Source organism: Sander lucioperca, chromosome 1 (assembly GCF_008315115.2).
Source record: "Sander lucioperca isolate FBNREF2018 chromosome 1, SLUC_FBN_1.2, whole genome shotgun sequence".
In the NCBI taxonomy this organism is placed as follows: domain Eukaryota; kingdom Metazoa; phylum Chordata; class Actinopteri; order Perciformes; family Percidae; genus Sander; species Sander lucioperca.
Window position 1 is genome coordinate 41,570,427 of NC_050173.1, and position 18,063 is coordinate 41,588,489.

At 39.6% G+C, this 18,063-nt stretch overlaps 1 protein-coding gene and 1 long non-coding RNA gene across 3 annotated transcripts in view; one reads left to right on the forward strand and one right to left on the reverse strand.

Moving 5' to 3' along the window:
- Positions 1–18,063, reverse strand: part of fstl5 (follistatin-like 5) — a 191,669-nt gene that overhangs the window by 84,112 nt on the left and 89,494 nt on the right. For both annotated transcript variants that reach the window (XM_031317156.2, XM_031317158.2), the window contains exons 5-6: positions 8,677–8,873; positions 3,975–4,095 (exon numbers count right to left, since the gene is read on the reverse strand). In XM_031317156.2, the coding sequence (XP_031173016.1) occupies positions 3,975–4,095; positions 8,677–8,873 (318 nt within the window). The remainder of the gene's footprint in view (positions 1–3,974; positions 4,096–8,676; positions 8,874–18,063) is intronic.
- LOC116062478 lies at positions 6,311–12,869 on the forward strand. Its single transcript, XR_004108008.2, has 3 exons — positions 6,311–6,324; positions 10,922–10,923; positions 12,571–12,869. It is a non-coding gene; the product is annotated as an uncharacterized LOC116062478 (long non-coding RNA).

The window sequence follows — 18,063 nt, forward strand, 5'->3', positions numbered from 1 at the left end:
ACTATATAGGGTAGCCGCTTTATGTAGTGTACTAAATTGCAAATTATTTATTACAAAACTTATATATGTTTGAGTGAAGTATTTGTATTAAGCTGTAGTACTATAGGTTTCCCTAATACTTTGTGTACTGCATATAGTTGATGTTAATGTCTGACAGTCAATGCCCCAATGTATCGTGACCATCGTGATGTTTTGCGACCAAAAGTTAATGACACTTTATGATAGATGACACCTTATCTGTTTCCCCATGATGCACTAGGCCATCATTCACCAAATTATTCAACGATGACAAGGGGCCGACTATCAGTAGCGTGGCAGACATCATTCATATCTGTAACATCATCTAATTAAAAGACATCACTCCTGCCAGGCAGTTGCCTTACTGCTAGCTGAGGCAAATTGATTCTCAACCCCCATTCTAGTCTATGCAAAGGAGGAATGAATAATGCATGGACATTAAAGTCTTATCTTCTGTCCTGACAAACAACGTTGCCACGCTTTGAATATTCCACAAAGGTGTGCAAAGGCTCCTTATTAGCAGAGTAGTCAGACAGGTGCCGTTTTCATGGGGAGTCATTCTGCATTTACTGCTGTTCGTTTCCAAACGGCACCATCATTCTGGACACACTGGATAAACTGATTTGCTTTATGATGATGCTCAGTTTACGACAGCGCTTAAGGTATTTGCATAGATTGTTATAGCTGCCAATCACAGATTATGCCGGCAATAAACTGAAAAACTTTAACTTTGCGATGCATTTTTGCCACAGGCACTGTGACGATGGTCTAAGAGGCCAAATCAATCAATGTTGCTCCACTGCACTGCTGGTCCCCTGGTTACATCTACAACTTATATGTGAAATACATGTTCAAGGTTATAACTCAACATCAACAGCTGTGCACCGGGCCTCTCATATGAAAAAAACAATGTAGCTCTAACTGTGTATTAAGTTATATAGTTGTGTTATACTGTACCTGTACCACAATAACAGTAATAAAAAAGATTGGCCATGGTCAGTTAATTTGATTGACTAGTGTTTTTTAGTCGATCCAATAACAGAAGAAGTAGTAATGCTTTCCAAACTAGCATTTATTTCGTAATGTGAATCTTATAGATGATGTACGATGATTATGGACATCAGGGCAAGGTACATAATGCAGCACTGTGATCTGGTGATAAAATTAGTTTAAATATCATGTTGGTGAGCATATAGATTGCTAAACTAGATGCTGAACCCCAGTATGGTGTGTACCTTCATATTTAGACTCCAACCTCCATGACGGGAGCAAATTAAGATATGAAGATTGAATTAAATGGCTCCCAATAATGTGAAAGAACTGCTAGTGCTGCTGAACACACTGAGTATTACACAAGAGTATGCAACTCAATGCAGCTTTCACACACTTTCTGATCAGTTTTTTAGATTGCTTGTCCGGCAGATATCTACAATCTACCCACTTTTTTTCTTAGGACCACACGACTGATGTTTTGACAAATCCAGGTCCCTGTGTTTTTTATACTTCAGCTCCTTTGCACCGCGACTGTGTTACCTCCCTTTGTTGATGAATATAGTTCTATTGAAATCAGGGGAATTGAAAAGTTCAATACAGTTGCTCGTCTCTGGAGAAGGCAAATTTGTGACCTTATTATCAGCCTCTTTCTCAGTTGCCTCACAGGCACACTGAAGGCTCATCTTTGAAACACCAAAGCTTTTAGCAGAGTTAAGTAGGTTTAACAATGAATAAAGTGAAGAAGACACCAGCTGAGAACTACAATGACCTCCAAGTATGTAAAAGGCTCATAAATTCAGTATAGGGTGAACAGAGGTGGAATGGCTTGGAGCACTCCATTAGTGTGCATGAAATTCTTGAGTCAAGCTGAGTTGTTGACACAAAAACTACTACAGAGCACAATACTGCTTGATTGAATCCGCTACTTTTTAAAAAAGTACTTTATGAAAATGGAAAGAAGAAGCAAAAGAAAGAAAGAAAAGAAACTTTGCCACAGAGGGGGAGATTTACTAATATTAAATATCCAATTTCCTAGTAAGGAGTTAAGCTGGAAGCTTGAAAAAAAAAAAAAAAAAGATCTTAAAACTGAAGAGGAAGTAGTTGGGAGTTAGAGAAACTCAACTCTTCAAGGAAACGCAGCTTTCCTCAGATATGCTGGGGTTACTTTATTTTCATGATTTGCCAGAAGGTGTTTACTCCCACACATTCACGTGTGATGTGGAGAATACCAGACAAGATGAGACTCCTTCACTTTGCTCTTGTTTGTCTGCTCTAAGGAATGCTTTAAATACAAAGGGCTGATGAGGGAAAGGTTGATTAGGAATTCTCTCCCACTGCTAAATGTGTCAAGTCAGGCAAACGTCAAAGGATATTCTGTCAGAGGAGATTGAGCTGACTAAAGATGTCAGACAAATCGTGAAACCGTGAAAGAGAGCATGAGGAGGAAACAAAAGGATGAAACAGGGGCACATGTGTTGGTGTGACTCAGACGTGAGAGAAAACCTAGCATATTATAATGAGGAGGGGTTTAGTTTGAACTACTGTTTCGCATTAATCATGACCTGCTTCCTTTGGCACCAACTCCATGTCGAACGCCTTTATCTATCTACCCATTAGGACCAAACATTTGAAGACCGACAATACAGTTGGCAACAATCTGAAATTCAAAGTAAGCCAGCCTTTGGCGAGCTATCAAACACTAGTCCAAGTTTATCAACATCGTAACTTTGTAATGACCCATGTTTCCAAGGAAATTCAACGGACTGATTTTAAAGTAAAACACAATCAAAAGTTAATTACACATCCTTTTTCTTTGTATATTTTAAGATAGGTGTCTCCGATGTTATGCTATTAAAAGCAAAGCAGTACGAAGAGAAGCATGAGTATCAATAGAACGTGAGGTTTAAAATAAATACATGGAAACGTATAACATATCTATGTTGTTTCTATAGTTTCACCCGTTCTGTTCCATCAGTTTAATCATGTTATTTCATTGTTGTCCAAGTGGATTATAATTAACTCTGAGGAAAAATTGTACATTTGTCACAACTCTGAACTCCGAAAAGACAGTTAACCACAGGTTCCCGTTAATCTTATGATGGACATGTGTTGTGATATTTAAGCAAACGAACCGTCAACAGCGAAATAAAAGCCTCTTATTTACGAGAGCGGTCTGAGAGACCTCCAGCTTATCGCGAGGTGTCTGAGCAAGACTGGCCGAGCGACGAGCTAGAAGCCGGGGCAGGCACTTGCTGGCTGTCGCCTCACTTGATGGAGCTTCTGAACTCCGAAAACTTTGAAGCAAATTGTCAATTCGGCATCAGTTTTCGCAAGACTGCCTATATTCAAAATCTAAACAGTTAATTTCTCGCCTAAAACGTTGTCAGAAGTGAATTTAATGATGAATAAGATGGTGAAAATTGTTAAAAATGTCCCGTTGTTGGTTGTTGCAGGTTCCGAGTTGGTAGTGGGCGTGACTTATAAGTTCGACCAATCAAGTACACCTAGGAAAAGGGAAAAGACCCTGCTCTGAAGTAGGAGCTAAAAAAGTACGCTACTGAGGCCAGAGGAACTTAAAAAATCCCCAAATTTTTCCTGTCGGAACACGACGAAAAAAGTGTTCTAGGAACGTTTAGTTCTAAGAACTGCAAAAATCCCTCCGGTCGGAAAGCCCCTAATGTCTATAGTCTTAGATGATGGGAGCAATGACATTCAACACATGTAATAAACAGGAGATATTAAAAGGTATTGACTGACACTCCACAGATGAGAATTTCAGTTCTGCCACATCTTATCCATGTTTTCTGCGATGATGATGGAAAATATGGTCATAAAATGATCATATGCTGCCTAAACCTTCATTTTTCAGGGACAGTGAAGTTGAGCCTCTTCAAACTTAGACAACTTGGAATGGGCTTTTTGTAATGGCACACAACATTTTCCTACCAACATTTTGGACTCACCCAAAGCTGTGTAAAACTCTTCTTTTGTCAGGTGCTCGTCGTCATTGGCGTCGTTGTACTTAAGCAGGTCGAACAATGTACACTCGGAGATATCTTTCGACAGACCTTCTTGCTTGATAACCTTCAATGAGAATGCAGTGATGTTTGCTTAAAGACGGTGGACAGCACTTTTAGGTGTGAATACAAAAATACAGTAATGTTACCCAGATTTCGTTTTTTTATCAACATGAGGAAATGCTGTTACTTAAGTATCTGGCAAAGAACTGAACATATCAGTAACATGTTGACTGACTACTTACTTCACTCGTATAGTATCAGATAAGATAAAACCAACCAGTACTTGAGAGTTTGATTTGAATTATTTGAATGTCTGTAACAAATACATATTTATGTTTGTATGCAGTGTAGTTTCTGAAGAAGACAGCTTTGTTTAAGTGTTTATTTTCTTCTAATACCATCAAAGGTAAAACTTTACCCTCTGAAAAGTAGTGGAATAAAAGCATAAAGTAGCATTAAATAGGAAATACACAAATAAAGTTTAAGTATCTGTATCTCAAAATTGTACTTAAGAACAGTACTTGAGTAAATGTCCTTACTTTGTGTACTTACTTAAGCCACTGTCTACTTTGAAAAGTTTGTATATAATCTCTGCAATGAGTCAAAGATACGTGCCCAAAACTCTCTGTTGAATGTCAAAGTTGATGAAACACACACAGGATTAGCTGTCAGTTTATTGTAGCCAAACTAAACTTTTGTCACAGTAAATGGTTAAAAGGCCCCAAACACTGTGCAGATCTTATCAACATCCTGCTAAAGCATGGTCTTACTCATCCTCCTCTGCATGGCCCTGGCTGTGAAACATCCATCATAATAGATCAGCTGTCAAAATGCTGATCATAAGGGACAGCTTTATACATCATGCCTCGCCATTACTGCACTTCCCCTCCCAGATGACTTGCCCAAAATTTAGGAGTCAAGTGTAATGGCATATCCTTAGTGTATCCTAGAAACACAACACGTAACAAATAACAGTGGTGTATACAATACAACTGCTTTTGTATCATTCATTATTTGATCTGCAAAATGTTGTTTTTTTTCCCCCTTTGTGTCTTGTAAGTATTTTATAATTTAGAGTTGATCTGCATCTAAACCAAACCAAAATTGAAGCTAGTGATGAGAGATCGTTCACTTAAAACACTATGCAGATTCCTCAGGAAAAAAAGTCATTGCAACTCAAAAATATACTTGACTCACTAGTCCTTTCTTGCTTGCTTCGACTTGGAGCAATGTAGGTGGCCTTTGAGAGATTAGTTAAGTGTTGGAGTCGCATGCTGAAATGCTTTAACTCATTTTCTTAAATATTTCCTGAAATGACATTAGTCCCCACACACAAACTTTTGATAAATCTGGTTGGCTTCAGATACTTGCAGTCACTTTTTCTGTAGCGAGTGACTATTTAACCACAGTAAAAGAGGACCAAGGGCAAGTTCACTAGCTTTCAGCAGGCCCTGTGAGCTAAATGAACTGATACACATTGATGGGATAACCATCTGTACAGTAATGTTTATTGAGAGTGAAGAGTCCATGGCACATTGGCTGGTTAGTCAGATAGAACACCTTTCAACCCAGGTTTTTAGTACCTAATCCCATTTTAGACTCATTGCAGTAATTACACAGGACTTATTTGGTGGCACAGACATATGTACCACACATGGATATACAGTATGTAGTTAAAACACAGTACTGGTCGTTGGCCTACTTTCAAAGGCTGTTGGTAAGGTCAAATCTGCATGCTGCATACTAAGTTTAGTTTTATTCTTCTGTTCAACCTTCAAGGCAAGCTTTCTGGTATCATAGACATCCGTTTGTCTCTTGCCTCATTTCACTCTTTATCCGTCTCGATCATCACATTTAACGTACATTTTCCCTACCAATTAAAATAATGTTTAAAAAAGTTATGTTTGTCTCCTACTTAGCCAATTCTCACATTTTCCTTCAGACAAATTAAGATACTGTATTAAATCGGTGTCAAACCTCTGCCAAAATCCTGCGCGTGTAGTGCAGACCTTGTGTGTGGGTCCAGTAGATATTTAATACTGTTCCTCTTTAAGAAAGTATGTCATATTTGCACATTCATTTGACCTATTCTGGTCATATGAATAGGACATAATAAGTTTGAGCAGGTGTCATCTGTTCTCAAACTTATTTTATAATTAAAACACAAATCTCTTCCAAAATATAGAATTGCATAACAAACTCTGACTATGCTTCTGTGCAGGTACAAAAAGAGTAATCTTTCCAAAAACCTATTACCTTGATTTCAAAAAAAATAAGTCTCTTTAGTTTAAATGTTACGGTTTTTTTTTGTTTGTTTTTTAAATACCTAAAATAGAAAACCAGTAAAGACCAGTAATATCTTTATCTGCCATGTTTTTAGACACAAGAGTTAGGGTAGACAGGGCTAAGGCAGGGTCCATGGTGGACAAGGTACTGTCTTCAAATACCTTTTTTGCTTAAAGGTATAATTTTAGATATTCTGTTTTTGGTCAAATGATAGATATGGGCAATGCAAGAAGAAAAAAGTTTTGATTTGCCATTTTGAAAGGGCACCCAAGACTAAAAGGGCAGGGAGAATTGCTCCCTGTGCCCCTTCATGTGCACACTCTCGCAAGTCCAGGTGAAGGGATTTCCATCCTAGAATTTAAAATGAGATCAGAAAACACTCCAATTATAAAGGGTGCTTCAGGGCACAAGGGTGGCAGCCATGGTTTGGTACTTTCACCTGCTGATAAGAGTGTGATTTGCTTGTGCAATGCTCTTTTTGAGGGCTTGTTCACATCAAAATATCATTTGCATAAATCTCTTGTCTTCTCTGACATTCATTCATTTTTTGTCAATAAGGCAAAACTCTGCAGTCATAGGTACTGAGGTTAAAAACATGCGATTGCCCTGACAATTGAATCTAAGTGACTCTAAACCTTTATATATTGTGTATGATATTTTAAACTCACATCCTTTAGAGAGAAAAGAAAACTGTGTATCCCGAGCTATTCATTAATCTGAAATCATTCTGTGAGAACATTTAATACACCAACATAAAAACTAATTAAAGACACAATCAATAAAACATTCAAGCGCCCTTATGTTGGGGCACTGTCAACCCACAACTGCTTTGTTTATTAAGTGATTTGTCAGATTGATGACGCTATTTTGCTCTGATATGTATCATGCAATCATTTATTATGCAGTAATGTTGATGAGGTGAAAGTATACAGAAGCTCAAACGTTTTCTCTACATATTTATGCTATAGATGTGTGTAGATAAAAAGGTTTCCTGTCACTGCAGCAAAACAGGCCTGTAGTTTGGGTTGCAGTACGACAGAGTGACAAAAAACTGTATTAACTATTCTATCCATAATGTTTATTTTGAAGCTAAAGAACATACAAGGATGCATGTATGCATGCAGTTTTTAGTTTTTAGTTGAAAACCCCAAAAGGGCCACCTGCAATCCACTAGTATTTAGATTTCTGACTATTCCAGAATTGAATGCTGACTTATCTTCTTTTCTCTGAGCATTTGTAGCTGATAGTGTATCAACATCTGCCAACATTCCCATATGCGTCTAGGATAAAAGGAGAATAGGGCTAAAAGCAGCCCTTGAGGAACCCCTGAAAAGAGCTTCTCCATATGGACGTTAATTATCACTGACTAGCATGTGTCATTCAAACACCTAGGGAGAGGTGGAATGGTACTGCTTAGCCTGGAGTAGAATAATGGCATCATCAAGAGGAATAGAAAGTACTATTCAATAGCTTTAAAGGGCATATTCAAATTCACATTCAGAGCATACTGACAATATCATTCCATAAAACACAGCACAACATGGTTTGTTGACTGTGCATTTCATTCACTAAGCATTGATTTCTCTCATGCTGGCACGGGGCACCAAGTAAATGTATAAACATGTAAAAATATGTTAATTATATGAAAATATGGCAAAAATATCACTATTTTTGAAGTGTTGTGTAGATGCTTTGAACTCAAAATACTAAAATATATTCAAATTAATCTAATGAGAACTCCCCCGTTGGGCACTGACAAAGCTAACCAGGGTGACCCCTGTGCAGATGGGATATCCTACTGGATCAGCAGGAAACTGGATCAGTATTAAGGTACTGGCTGGGAGACTTTATTTGTTATAAACATAATATCTTGCTTTCTCATGGCAGCCACAACCAACCCTCTTGGCAGCAATGGTCAAAGGCTGCAGCCTCCCATGAACACATAGCTCCTTTGACCCACATTGCTTTTCAAAAGATTTACCTAAAGCCATGCACCACTGCTACCAGAGGGAAGGCTAAGAAGAGTTAAATTGGCACAATCATGGCAGACATCGAAGTGTCTAGTTTAATGTTTTTTTAATTTAGTTCTAGTTTTATGATGATGATGACACACAGTTTGTGCATTTGTAGTCTCCATTTGGATTGATATTTAAATAAAAAAACGACTCTGTGGTCTTGACAGGCTTAAGAGGTGCTGTGGAGTGTCTTGAAAAGAAAAGTGTGATTACAAAATGTTAAACAGCTTCTTTTTGGGAGAAGAACCTGATTTGTATATTATTTTTTGAAATCCCATAAGATCAGCATTACTACTAAGATATCCTTTGTGTTTTAAAGCTCATCTGTTGCTCAATATCCTTACCTGTGAGAGCTCACTGGCATCTACTTGACCATTGTTATCTGCATCAAAGCGTTTGAACATCATATCAACCAGTTGCTTCCTTGCAGCCATGTTGTCCTTGTGGGCCCCATGGATGTTAGACCCCATGTGTCGTTTGTCATGCAAATCCAGAATCTTGGTTTTCAGCCGACGGTAGTCACTCAGTCTGCAGTTATCATCTGGGAAAGCAAGATAAAAGGAGAGGCAGAATGGTTAGGAGAGGGAGAGAATATTTATAATAAAGTTGTAACAATCACTACTGTAAGAGCTGATAGGAAAGTATGTTTTTGCTTTGTTTGGATTACAAAAAATATTTAGTTAACGGGATGTCTAAAAACAGATATTTAATAAATACCTAAATTACTCCCAGGTGCTGAAAAGGTGCATTATTAAAAGCATTGAACTTTCGATTCCTAAAATTGGATGCAATGTTTCAAATGTAAGCCAATTAGTACCTGTGAAAACTAGAATCCCCCTGAAGACTGACATTATTAAACAATAAGCTGCTGTTTATATTCAGCAAACCCAAATCTGAGCATGTCTATGGTTTTCTGAATCACAATAACAAATGCTAAGGATTATTTCCCCAAGGGGAGCACAAATAGTGACAGTCGTGCAACATTTCACTGCCTCAAACTAAGAGAGCAGCAGCCCCTTAACCACAAAGAAACGTACGAACAAATCCATCACACTGGTATCAAGAGCTAACCCTGACAGCAACAGAAAACATGATGGTGTTGTATTTACAATCCGCCATCAAAGGCTCAAGATCAAAGAAGTTAACTACATGAAAGGTTCAGCAGAGAAGAGTCGAGGCAAAAAAGAAAATAATGACTAGAACTACAGGTTGACACGTGTCATTTCAACTTCTCATTGTTAGATCTGGAAGTGTTTCTCCTCTCATAACAGTTATATTAGCTGATGTCAATCAACCCACAAGAAAAAACCTTGTTGTTCACCGAGATGCTTTTCAAGTCTCAGGGGAGGAAGGTGACATCACTGCCACATCGTACATATCTACTCGGGGAAAAATATGGAATAATAGCTGCTGCAGACAAATGAACTTTGTTGGGGATGGTCAGGCAAGAATGATTTAGTGAAAGCGGTAATGAGATCTCCACTCAGTAGAACTGGGTGCTCGCTGAGAGCTGATGACTAGTTAAGCAGAAGCAGAATGACCCGAGAGGCGAATCACATGTCATTGGCTGATGTGTAGGGAACTCATTTTTGTTTAAAAGAATTCTTACAGCAATTCTTCAAGCGAAACATCAGCAATCAGTGAGCATTTAAATGAGATGCTTAGTGTAATCCTGATCCTGATGCTAACCATCATTGGGGTGTAAGAGGCTGAGAGAACACTGTCAGTAAAATCAATGGGCTTCCACAGAGGCTATCAAGCCATTTTCGTTTTCATCTCAATTTTGTGTGACCTTGTAAAGTCCAAAGGTGTAAAAACATCATTCCCTGGTATTGAAATATTTATTACTGTGACTGAAAAGGTGCAAGATGTAACAGTTATGAGTCTTTCTTTGATTTAAAGCGAAGGAAATATTGGAAACATTTGAGGATCTTTTCAAATTCTACCATGTACAGACACATAATTAGTGTAAACAAAAGACTTAACTAATTTAAACTGATTAGAGATGATTTAGCGAGCTTCTCAGTACTGCATGAACAATACCAGTGTTCTAGAGGAAGACTGAACAAATTCTTTTCGATACAGACGGATGGCAAATGAAGGAAAAACCTGAATAATGAGTGGAGAAACATAATGAATGCAAATGCCTCCACACACGAGGAGTCAATTATGTCATTCATAGGCTATGGCCTTTTGCAGTCACCTGCTCTCAATCCAGTTGCACACCCATGGGAAATTCTGTACCGATGTGTTAGACAATGCTCTCCGCCACCATTTTCCAAACACTAATTGAGGAAAATGTTTTTTTTTTTATTTGCTACCTATCTGTATATGTTGTGTTTTTACATCTCGGTTGTTTCTGGGCTAAAGAAACGTCCAAAGCTTTTGTTTTCTAATAACAACTTGGAAAACTGAATAATTTAAAGCTTACATAGCCAGGTGGAGAGAATTAAACATAAGGAAGGAGCTTAGAAGCAACGCATCAATTTATTTTAGCAGGTACACCTGTCAGTTGGAGAGTTGTTGACAGATGTTGGTGCTGCATGCTCAGTCTGAAGCTTCATGAAACTAGCAGAGTGTGAACAACAGTGGTGGCTGGTAAGCTTGTCTTTTCTGTGAGCCACTGCAGACAGCAAACCAAGACGAAGATCTATTGAATTACAGAATTTGCTTTGGCTGTAAAAAACAGTAACAGTGGCTGGTGAATTCCTGGTAATGGAACCAGCAAGTTTAATTATTGCTGTGGAAACTGCAGCTGTTAGAGCACAGGCCATTCAAGCTGCAGCATGCTGCATATCATGGGACAGGGTCTGTTTTGACAAGCATCAGTGCCAGAGAAGCTGCCTTAGTCACAAATGGCAGAATGAATAAAAGATAAATGGCTGCTGGCATAACCAGGGGATATGAAGGTCAGCAACGTCAAAGGAGCACACACACACACACACACACACACACAGACACACACACACAAACTGCTTTTGCACACGCATTCACACATTCACGTACATACAGTCTCCCCAGCCCCAGCCCCAAGTATCCAAACAGTACATGTCTACACAGGGGAGTCAGTGTCGGCATTAATTAGACAATGGCTACGATAATCTCTCAAATGAACTAAACCAAACTGTGTCAAAACAGGCATTTAGGGAAATATTAACAACTCAGCAGAAATATATTGTATATTTCAGTCCAATCCATGTAGTCGTAACAAGATCTACTGATAGGATTCTGAGTCTTGTAAAACCCAGCTTTGGGTTGTATAGCCACCCACATTGCTTTCGAGCTGTGTGGGACACATCACAATGCAACCTGCCTGCTTACTCTATATAACTAGCGGGGTAATCACTTTAGCAAAAACAACTTCAGTGATTTTATCTGAGGAGGCTTTTTGACAAACTAGGGCTGCCCCCTAAATGTTGATGTTAATTTAAATTAAAATAATTAAAATAAATTCACACCTCCACTAAAACGCATTTTAAAAATTAACTTTTTCAATGGATGGTTTTGTGTGTTTGTTATTTCAACTGTGTGAAAGAAAGCAGAACACGTAATGGCAGTTGCTAACTTCAGGTGTGTTTGTCTCTTGCATGTCACGAAACCTAACTTGTCTTATGGCACACAGAATTAGCACACTTATGGCGTTTTTCCATTACATGGTACCTGCTCGACTCGCCTCGACTCTACTCGCCTCGACACACTGTGCATCCGTTTTCCATTGCAGATTTTAGTACCGCCTCAGCGTGGCTGGTCGTCTCATATGCCGCTCGACGCACACACCAGCGCACAAGTATAAACATCAGGCCACTTGAGCTTGTTTTACAGTTCTTACATAGGCTACGGCAAAAGCTCTGCCTGGAGCCTGCGCAGAACTGTAAAACAAGCGGCGCCGCAGCGACTAACGCGACACACACACAGAACGTCGAAGGTATGTTGTTGTTGCCAGAAGACACATTTTGTTTCAAATGAAGCTAGAGGCAGCAAAAAAAAAAAAACACAGCTGGCTAAACTATTTCAAATCAGCGGGTTTGTTCAGGACACCCCCGTCTGTCGCTTTCACATCACCTTTTGGTATCGACTAAGCTCGACTGAGGTGGTACTAAAAAAAGTACCTGTTAGCAGGTACCAGGTACTTTTTTTCGTAATGGAAAACCAAAAAAGGGGAGTAGAGTCGAGGCGAGTCGAGCAGGTACCATGTAATGGAAAAGTGCCATTAGGGACTGTTCGTTATTTATATTCAGACTTGACCCTCCCTCCACCAGTGATACATTTTGGTTGACCCTCCCAAATGATTGGGAAAAAAGGGATAACCCTCCCCAATATTACATTGGAGCCTTCTATACGGGTTTGCACTTGGCAAAGATGTACGAATGTCCATTGTTTTTAAACAGCCATGACATGCGTAACCAAACCTCTGCATTCTGATCTTACGCACCACACTCCACTGTTATGGTGTGGTGGTCATTTCAGTAGATTTACTCACTAACATTGTTATGGAAACACAATAAGCATGGAAATTAAATGCACACTTACTGCATTATTGCATGGGGTTAGGTTTATTGGGGTGATTGCGCGTTTACTTCCCTGGCCAGGAACCAAGATGTCCGCTTGATTACATTAGACTCGAGCGGTTGCGGTTACATTCGGTCTCGACATACTATTTACACACTCATACTGACCGACACTAGACTCACGCACTGACCACGGTTACATTCGGTAGCCTGGTGCACAGTCTAACTACCATGTAGCAACATTCACTTCTAACATTTAACTTAACATAACTACCAAGATAACATTACGTGTATTTGTATGTGATATAATACTTTCCCCTTGGTAATGTAGCCTATGCATTTCCATGAACACAATTCTAAAATGCACGAGACATAAAGGCTTCTGGGATCGGTTGATAACTTAAACTTGCCGAGAACCAAGACACCGCTTGATTACATTAGACTCGAGCGGCCAGTTGCACGGTTACATTCGGTCTCGTTCAGTAGCCTGGTGCGCGGTCTAGGCCATTTCCTGATTGATTCTAGCACCATTCCAGCGGAGGCGCTACTGAGCTAGATTACTACACACACAGTAGCAGAAGAATACCAGCTACACACAACGGCACGAATGAGGTAAAAAAACAGGAGTGAGTCGGTTCATTGACGTATGGCACTCGATTCTCCCAGTTCAGTGACACAAGTCGGGTTAATTAACCGGCTCTTCGGTCAGTTCGTCAACACTAGTTTATATGTGCGAGCAGGATTTATTCAGTTTGGGAAATCCCACGGTCTATAAAGCTACAGCTCAAATTGTCTGGCTGACTAAACAGGGAGGGACCCATTTGCTAGCGATAGGGGCCGAGACTGAGAGAGCTACATGGAGCTACATGGATAAATATGCATCAAACAAGCCACTTTGTAATTTTGCTGTTCTCATGAATACAAAAGTTGGGTGACCCTCCCATCAACAAAGAATAAAAAGACATGACCCTCCCCTATTTTCCTCCGGTGGTCCATTCCATAAATACCGAACGGTCCCTGAAATTAAATAAAAAATCCTTACATGTAAGTGTTTCCTGCATCTGTAAAGCCCATTTCAGATTCGTTATGAGACAAAAGCGTTTTAGAATGTTGCAGGGAAAAGTTGCAGTGGTCTGAACTGACCCGTCTCAGCTCGACTGAAGCCAGCTGATGGTGTCGCCTGTGACTCAGCTTGCCAAGTCGCCAGTGGCTGGTTTTTAGAATGACAGGCATGTCACCTGTTTTAACAGCCAATAGTGAAGTCAGCTGGAAAGTCAGTTACAACTAACCATCTTATATCTATGAGTTACAAACTGTCAACTGGTTGAAAAGGCAGAGTTTTGGAGCACCCGCGAGCACGGTATATGGTCGAGCGAGCTAGAGAGTGACTGAAGAGAAAGCAGTGAATCAGGGAAATAAAACATTGTTTTCGCCGTTTTACCACTACTAGAAATGCAACTGTAGCAAGTATCTCACTATCACCATCCTCATTCATGATATTCAGCTAAAAAGCATGAAAAGTCGGAAGTTAGAACGGAGGTACAGAGAGTGTTGCTATCATCATCGTCATGTGTAATCGCGTTGGTGTAAACTGGCAGGTTTTAGAACTTGCAGATTGCGAATCTTTGGTCTGAACTGGGCTTTGGTTGTCATACACAGTCACTTAAACTTTCTAAAAAAGATCCGGAATCCTTCTACAGGTAACAACAACTTCAAATAGATAAAATTGTATTGTATTTTACATAGTGGTTTTCCCCATAGTAATGAAGACGGGAGGTTTTCATTCAATCATGGACAGTCTCCTATTTTTTTTAAATACAGCTTTATTACCAAATATGACCCAGTTTTCCATTCCCCCCCGTGCAATCTTTTCAATGCAATTTTCCTTTCAGAGTCATCTAAAGTCTGCTCCTTTTGTAATACGTACTATACCACACAGAAGGGGAGGGGAGAAATGGACTTTTCAGCATGAGCCTGTCTCTCTCAGCCCCTACCATTATATCACTTTGTCTGCTGTACAACTGTCTTATAGGCTATATTAGCCCTCCTACACAATCTGGACTGTGGTCATAACGTCTACATCTTTAACTTATTCCCTGTTATATTTTGTTCTCATTCTTATTCAATCAGTCAGTTAATATGTTATGTTAATATTTCATAGTCATAGTTAATATTTAATAATCCTCTACTGCACTGTTCAATCCCTGCACTGTTCACTTTTGCACTATCACCATTGCACACAGTCTACCATAGCACCTTATCATGGTCATTGCATTTCTGTGAGTGATTTTTATTTTTATTCTTATGTATGTGTGTATATGTGTTTGTTGTGTAAGCTACTGGATGCCTAAAATTTCCTTCGGGATGAATAAAGTATCTATCTATCTATCTATCTATCTATCTATCTATCTATCTAATGATGCATCATCCATCACAAGCTGAGTTAACACCATTCAAGGAGATGGTAACAGTTTTGTAATATAACCATCAACTGTAAGACTCCCACTGGAACACTTTAGTATAATGCTGCTTTGGTCAACATTATTCATGGATGAAATGTATGACCTTTTTCCACAGTTCTGTAGAAAGCAGATGCTAAGGGTGGCATGTAGTTAGGCTGTGAAACTTTTTCATGCACACACAGCTTTTACACTCAATAGTTCACCATCGCTTTCATTATTTAAAAATCTTTATAATAGTATATTTTCATAGTGGCTGTGAATCTGTCAAGGTGGCTTTTAGTCAGTGGTATTTTCATGGTAGGTGGTATTGATTTTTTGTTTGGTAACAATACATGAAGGACATAGACATTGTCATTTGGCTTGGAATGCTCAATGACCTTGCTTGTGACAAATGTCTGGTCACATAGGTTTCATATGTAGCAAGCGGATGGCCAGGTTCCACCGTGCACAGCCATTGCCTCTTATTAATTGCCTTGAACTGTTCACATAATGTGGAGGTCAAGTCCCCACCTGGATGGAAATACATGTCAGAGTGAAAGGACTCGTATGCTCTGTATCGATTGAGGGAAAATAATTTATTTGATTCAAGCTATTTGTCAAAAGAAGCAACACAGTAGCAGCAGGCTACTCTGCTGTGAGTAAAGAGCTTGTTATTTAAATGCAAAACCAAGAGTTAATAGCTACAGCCATTGCCACCAACTCTCACTTTTATTGGTATAGTTGTTTAATTAGTTTAGCTTAGAAAGAATCAGGCTTTCTTTAGCCTTTCAGCGTTTTTCAGTTAGAAGAAATGGTAATTCATTGGGTGTAGTGTGTTGAAGGAACTGTTTAATGACTTGTGATTAATAAACAGTGTTAGAAGAATGCTTTGGAAGGCCTTGATTTGGGAAAGAAAATGTCTCTAAAATAGCATGTTGACAGACTAGCATTTTATTATAAAGGGAAACTCCACGGACTTTACATATCAATGTCTGTTTACAGACATTGGGTGTAGAACTGCATATGTGTAACAAAAGAAAAAGGTTGTATAAAGCCTCATGTGGCTCCAGAGGGAGCTGCCCGACAGAACTTGAGGCAACGTTGGTTGGGGTTGAAGACTACGGGCTCTACCTTGCACCCAGCGCAGAGCAGCGCAAAGCCCAACGCAAGTGTCTTTGCTAGTTTAGGACCGACGCAGATGTCAATTTCCCATCCAGTGCCCACGTCATCTAAATAGCAAATGCACCTGCGCCCATCTGTGCCCATGTGCATTCTTGGCGTATTGCTATCTTGAGGCAGCGGAAAGTGATCACGCCACTGACCAACAAAAACTTGGTCTAAAGTCAATAACGCAGCATTTCATTGTTATTTTAACAGCGCAAATATTTTAGGCTCGTGCACAGCGTGTGCACACTATGCTTGTTACACACACACAGGGACCTGCAGCAGCACACAAACATGCAAAAGATTAAAAATAAAATTATTACATAGTGGCATAGTGCACGTGCCATATATGATCTGCTTGTGCGCTTTCACTTGAATTCTCACAACACGCACGAGTGATCAGTTTCTTCTCCTGAAAATCTCTCCTTCCTGCTTAGCAAATCGCCATCATAATAGCAATGCGCCAAGGTACAAACGCGCCTGGCTTTTTTAAAGATTATTTTTTGGGCATTTTATGACTTTATTTATAGGACAGCTGAAGACATGAAAGGGGAGAGAGAGAGGGGCAATGACATGCAGCAAAGGGCTACAGGTTGGAGTCGAACCCGCGGCCGCTGCGTCGAGGAGTAAACCTCTGTATATGGGTGCTTGCTCTACCAGGTGAGCTACCCAAATTGGGACTAACAGGCTGTCTACATAGGCATGTTGCAGCATATTTCACTGGCATCTGATGGAAAAAATTATGTAAAATAAAATACACTTTAAGCTGTCTTTGCTGCTAAATAATGTCTTTTCGCATTTAACTTGCTTTAAAGGGATATTTCACCGTTGGAAAGATGAATATATCTTTAAATTGGGTCACTTATGTAGTAGAAATGTGAATTTTCTTTAGAAATTGGTGTCTTCTAGACCGAGAAAAGCCAGAAAATGTGTTTTGGCTCATGTGGATGAAAGACACCAAATCCCAGAATGCACTTGCTTCGCTGCTTTAGAGTCCACTCCCAAGCCATGCCTACCGTTTACAGACAGACAGACAGTGAGACAGTCAACTCAAGTGTGTTTTATTGTCATTTCAACCATATACACAAAACAACGTTTCACCGTGGCTCAAGTGGTGTTACACATTTAAAATATATAAAAATGACATTATATAAAAACGACATACAAAACTACATTTAGTGCACACACATTATAGGCTCCGTAAAGTTCAGCTAACGCATACTAGCATTAGCGCTTGGTGGGCTGTAAACACAGAGTATAAACACAGCTGTAAATTTGCGAAGAATGTAGAATGGTCGGCATTTAACAGTCACAAACTCCACCAGCAGTTAGCAGTTAGTTGGATACAAGCACCCCATTTCTGCACCAGTCCGTGTTAACACAGCCCACCTCCACTAGTCGTACCCGGCGACAGAGCAGCAGGCCTGGTAGCTGGATAGTCCGGTACACTGTTGTTCAGCCATGTTTCCACAACAACAAAAACACAGCAGTCTCTGAACTCGCGTTGGGAGTTTCGTTGAAGTTGGATGTAGTCCAATTTGTTGTCTAATGAGCGGACACTTGCAAGCAGGATTGATGGAACAGGTGGCCGACTAGCGTTAGCTTTCCACCTAGCTGC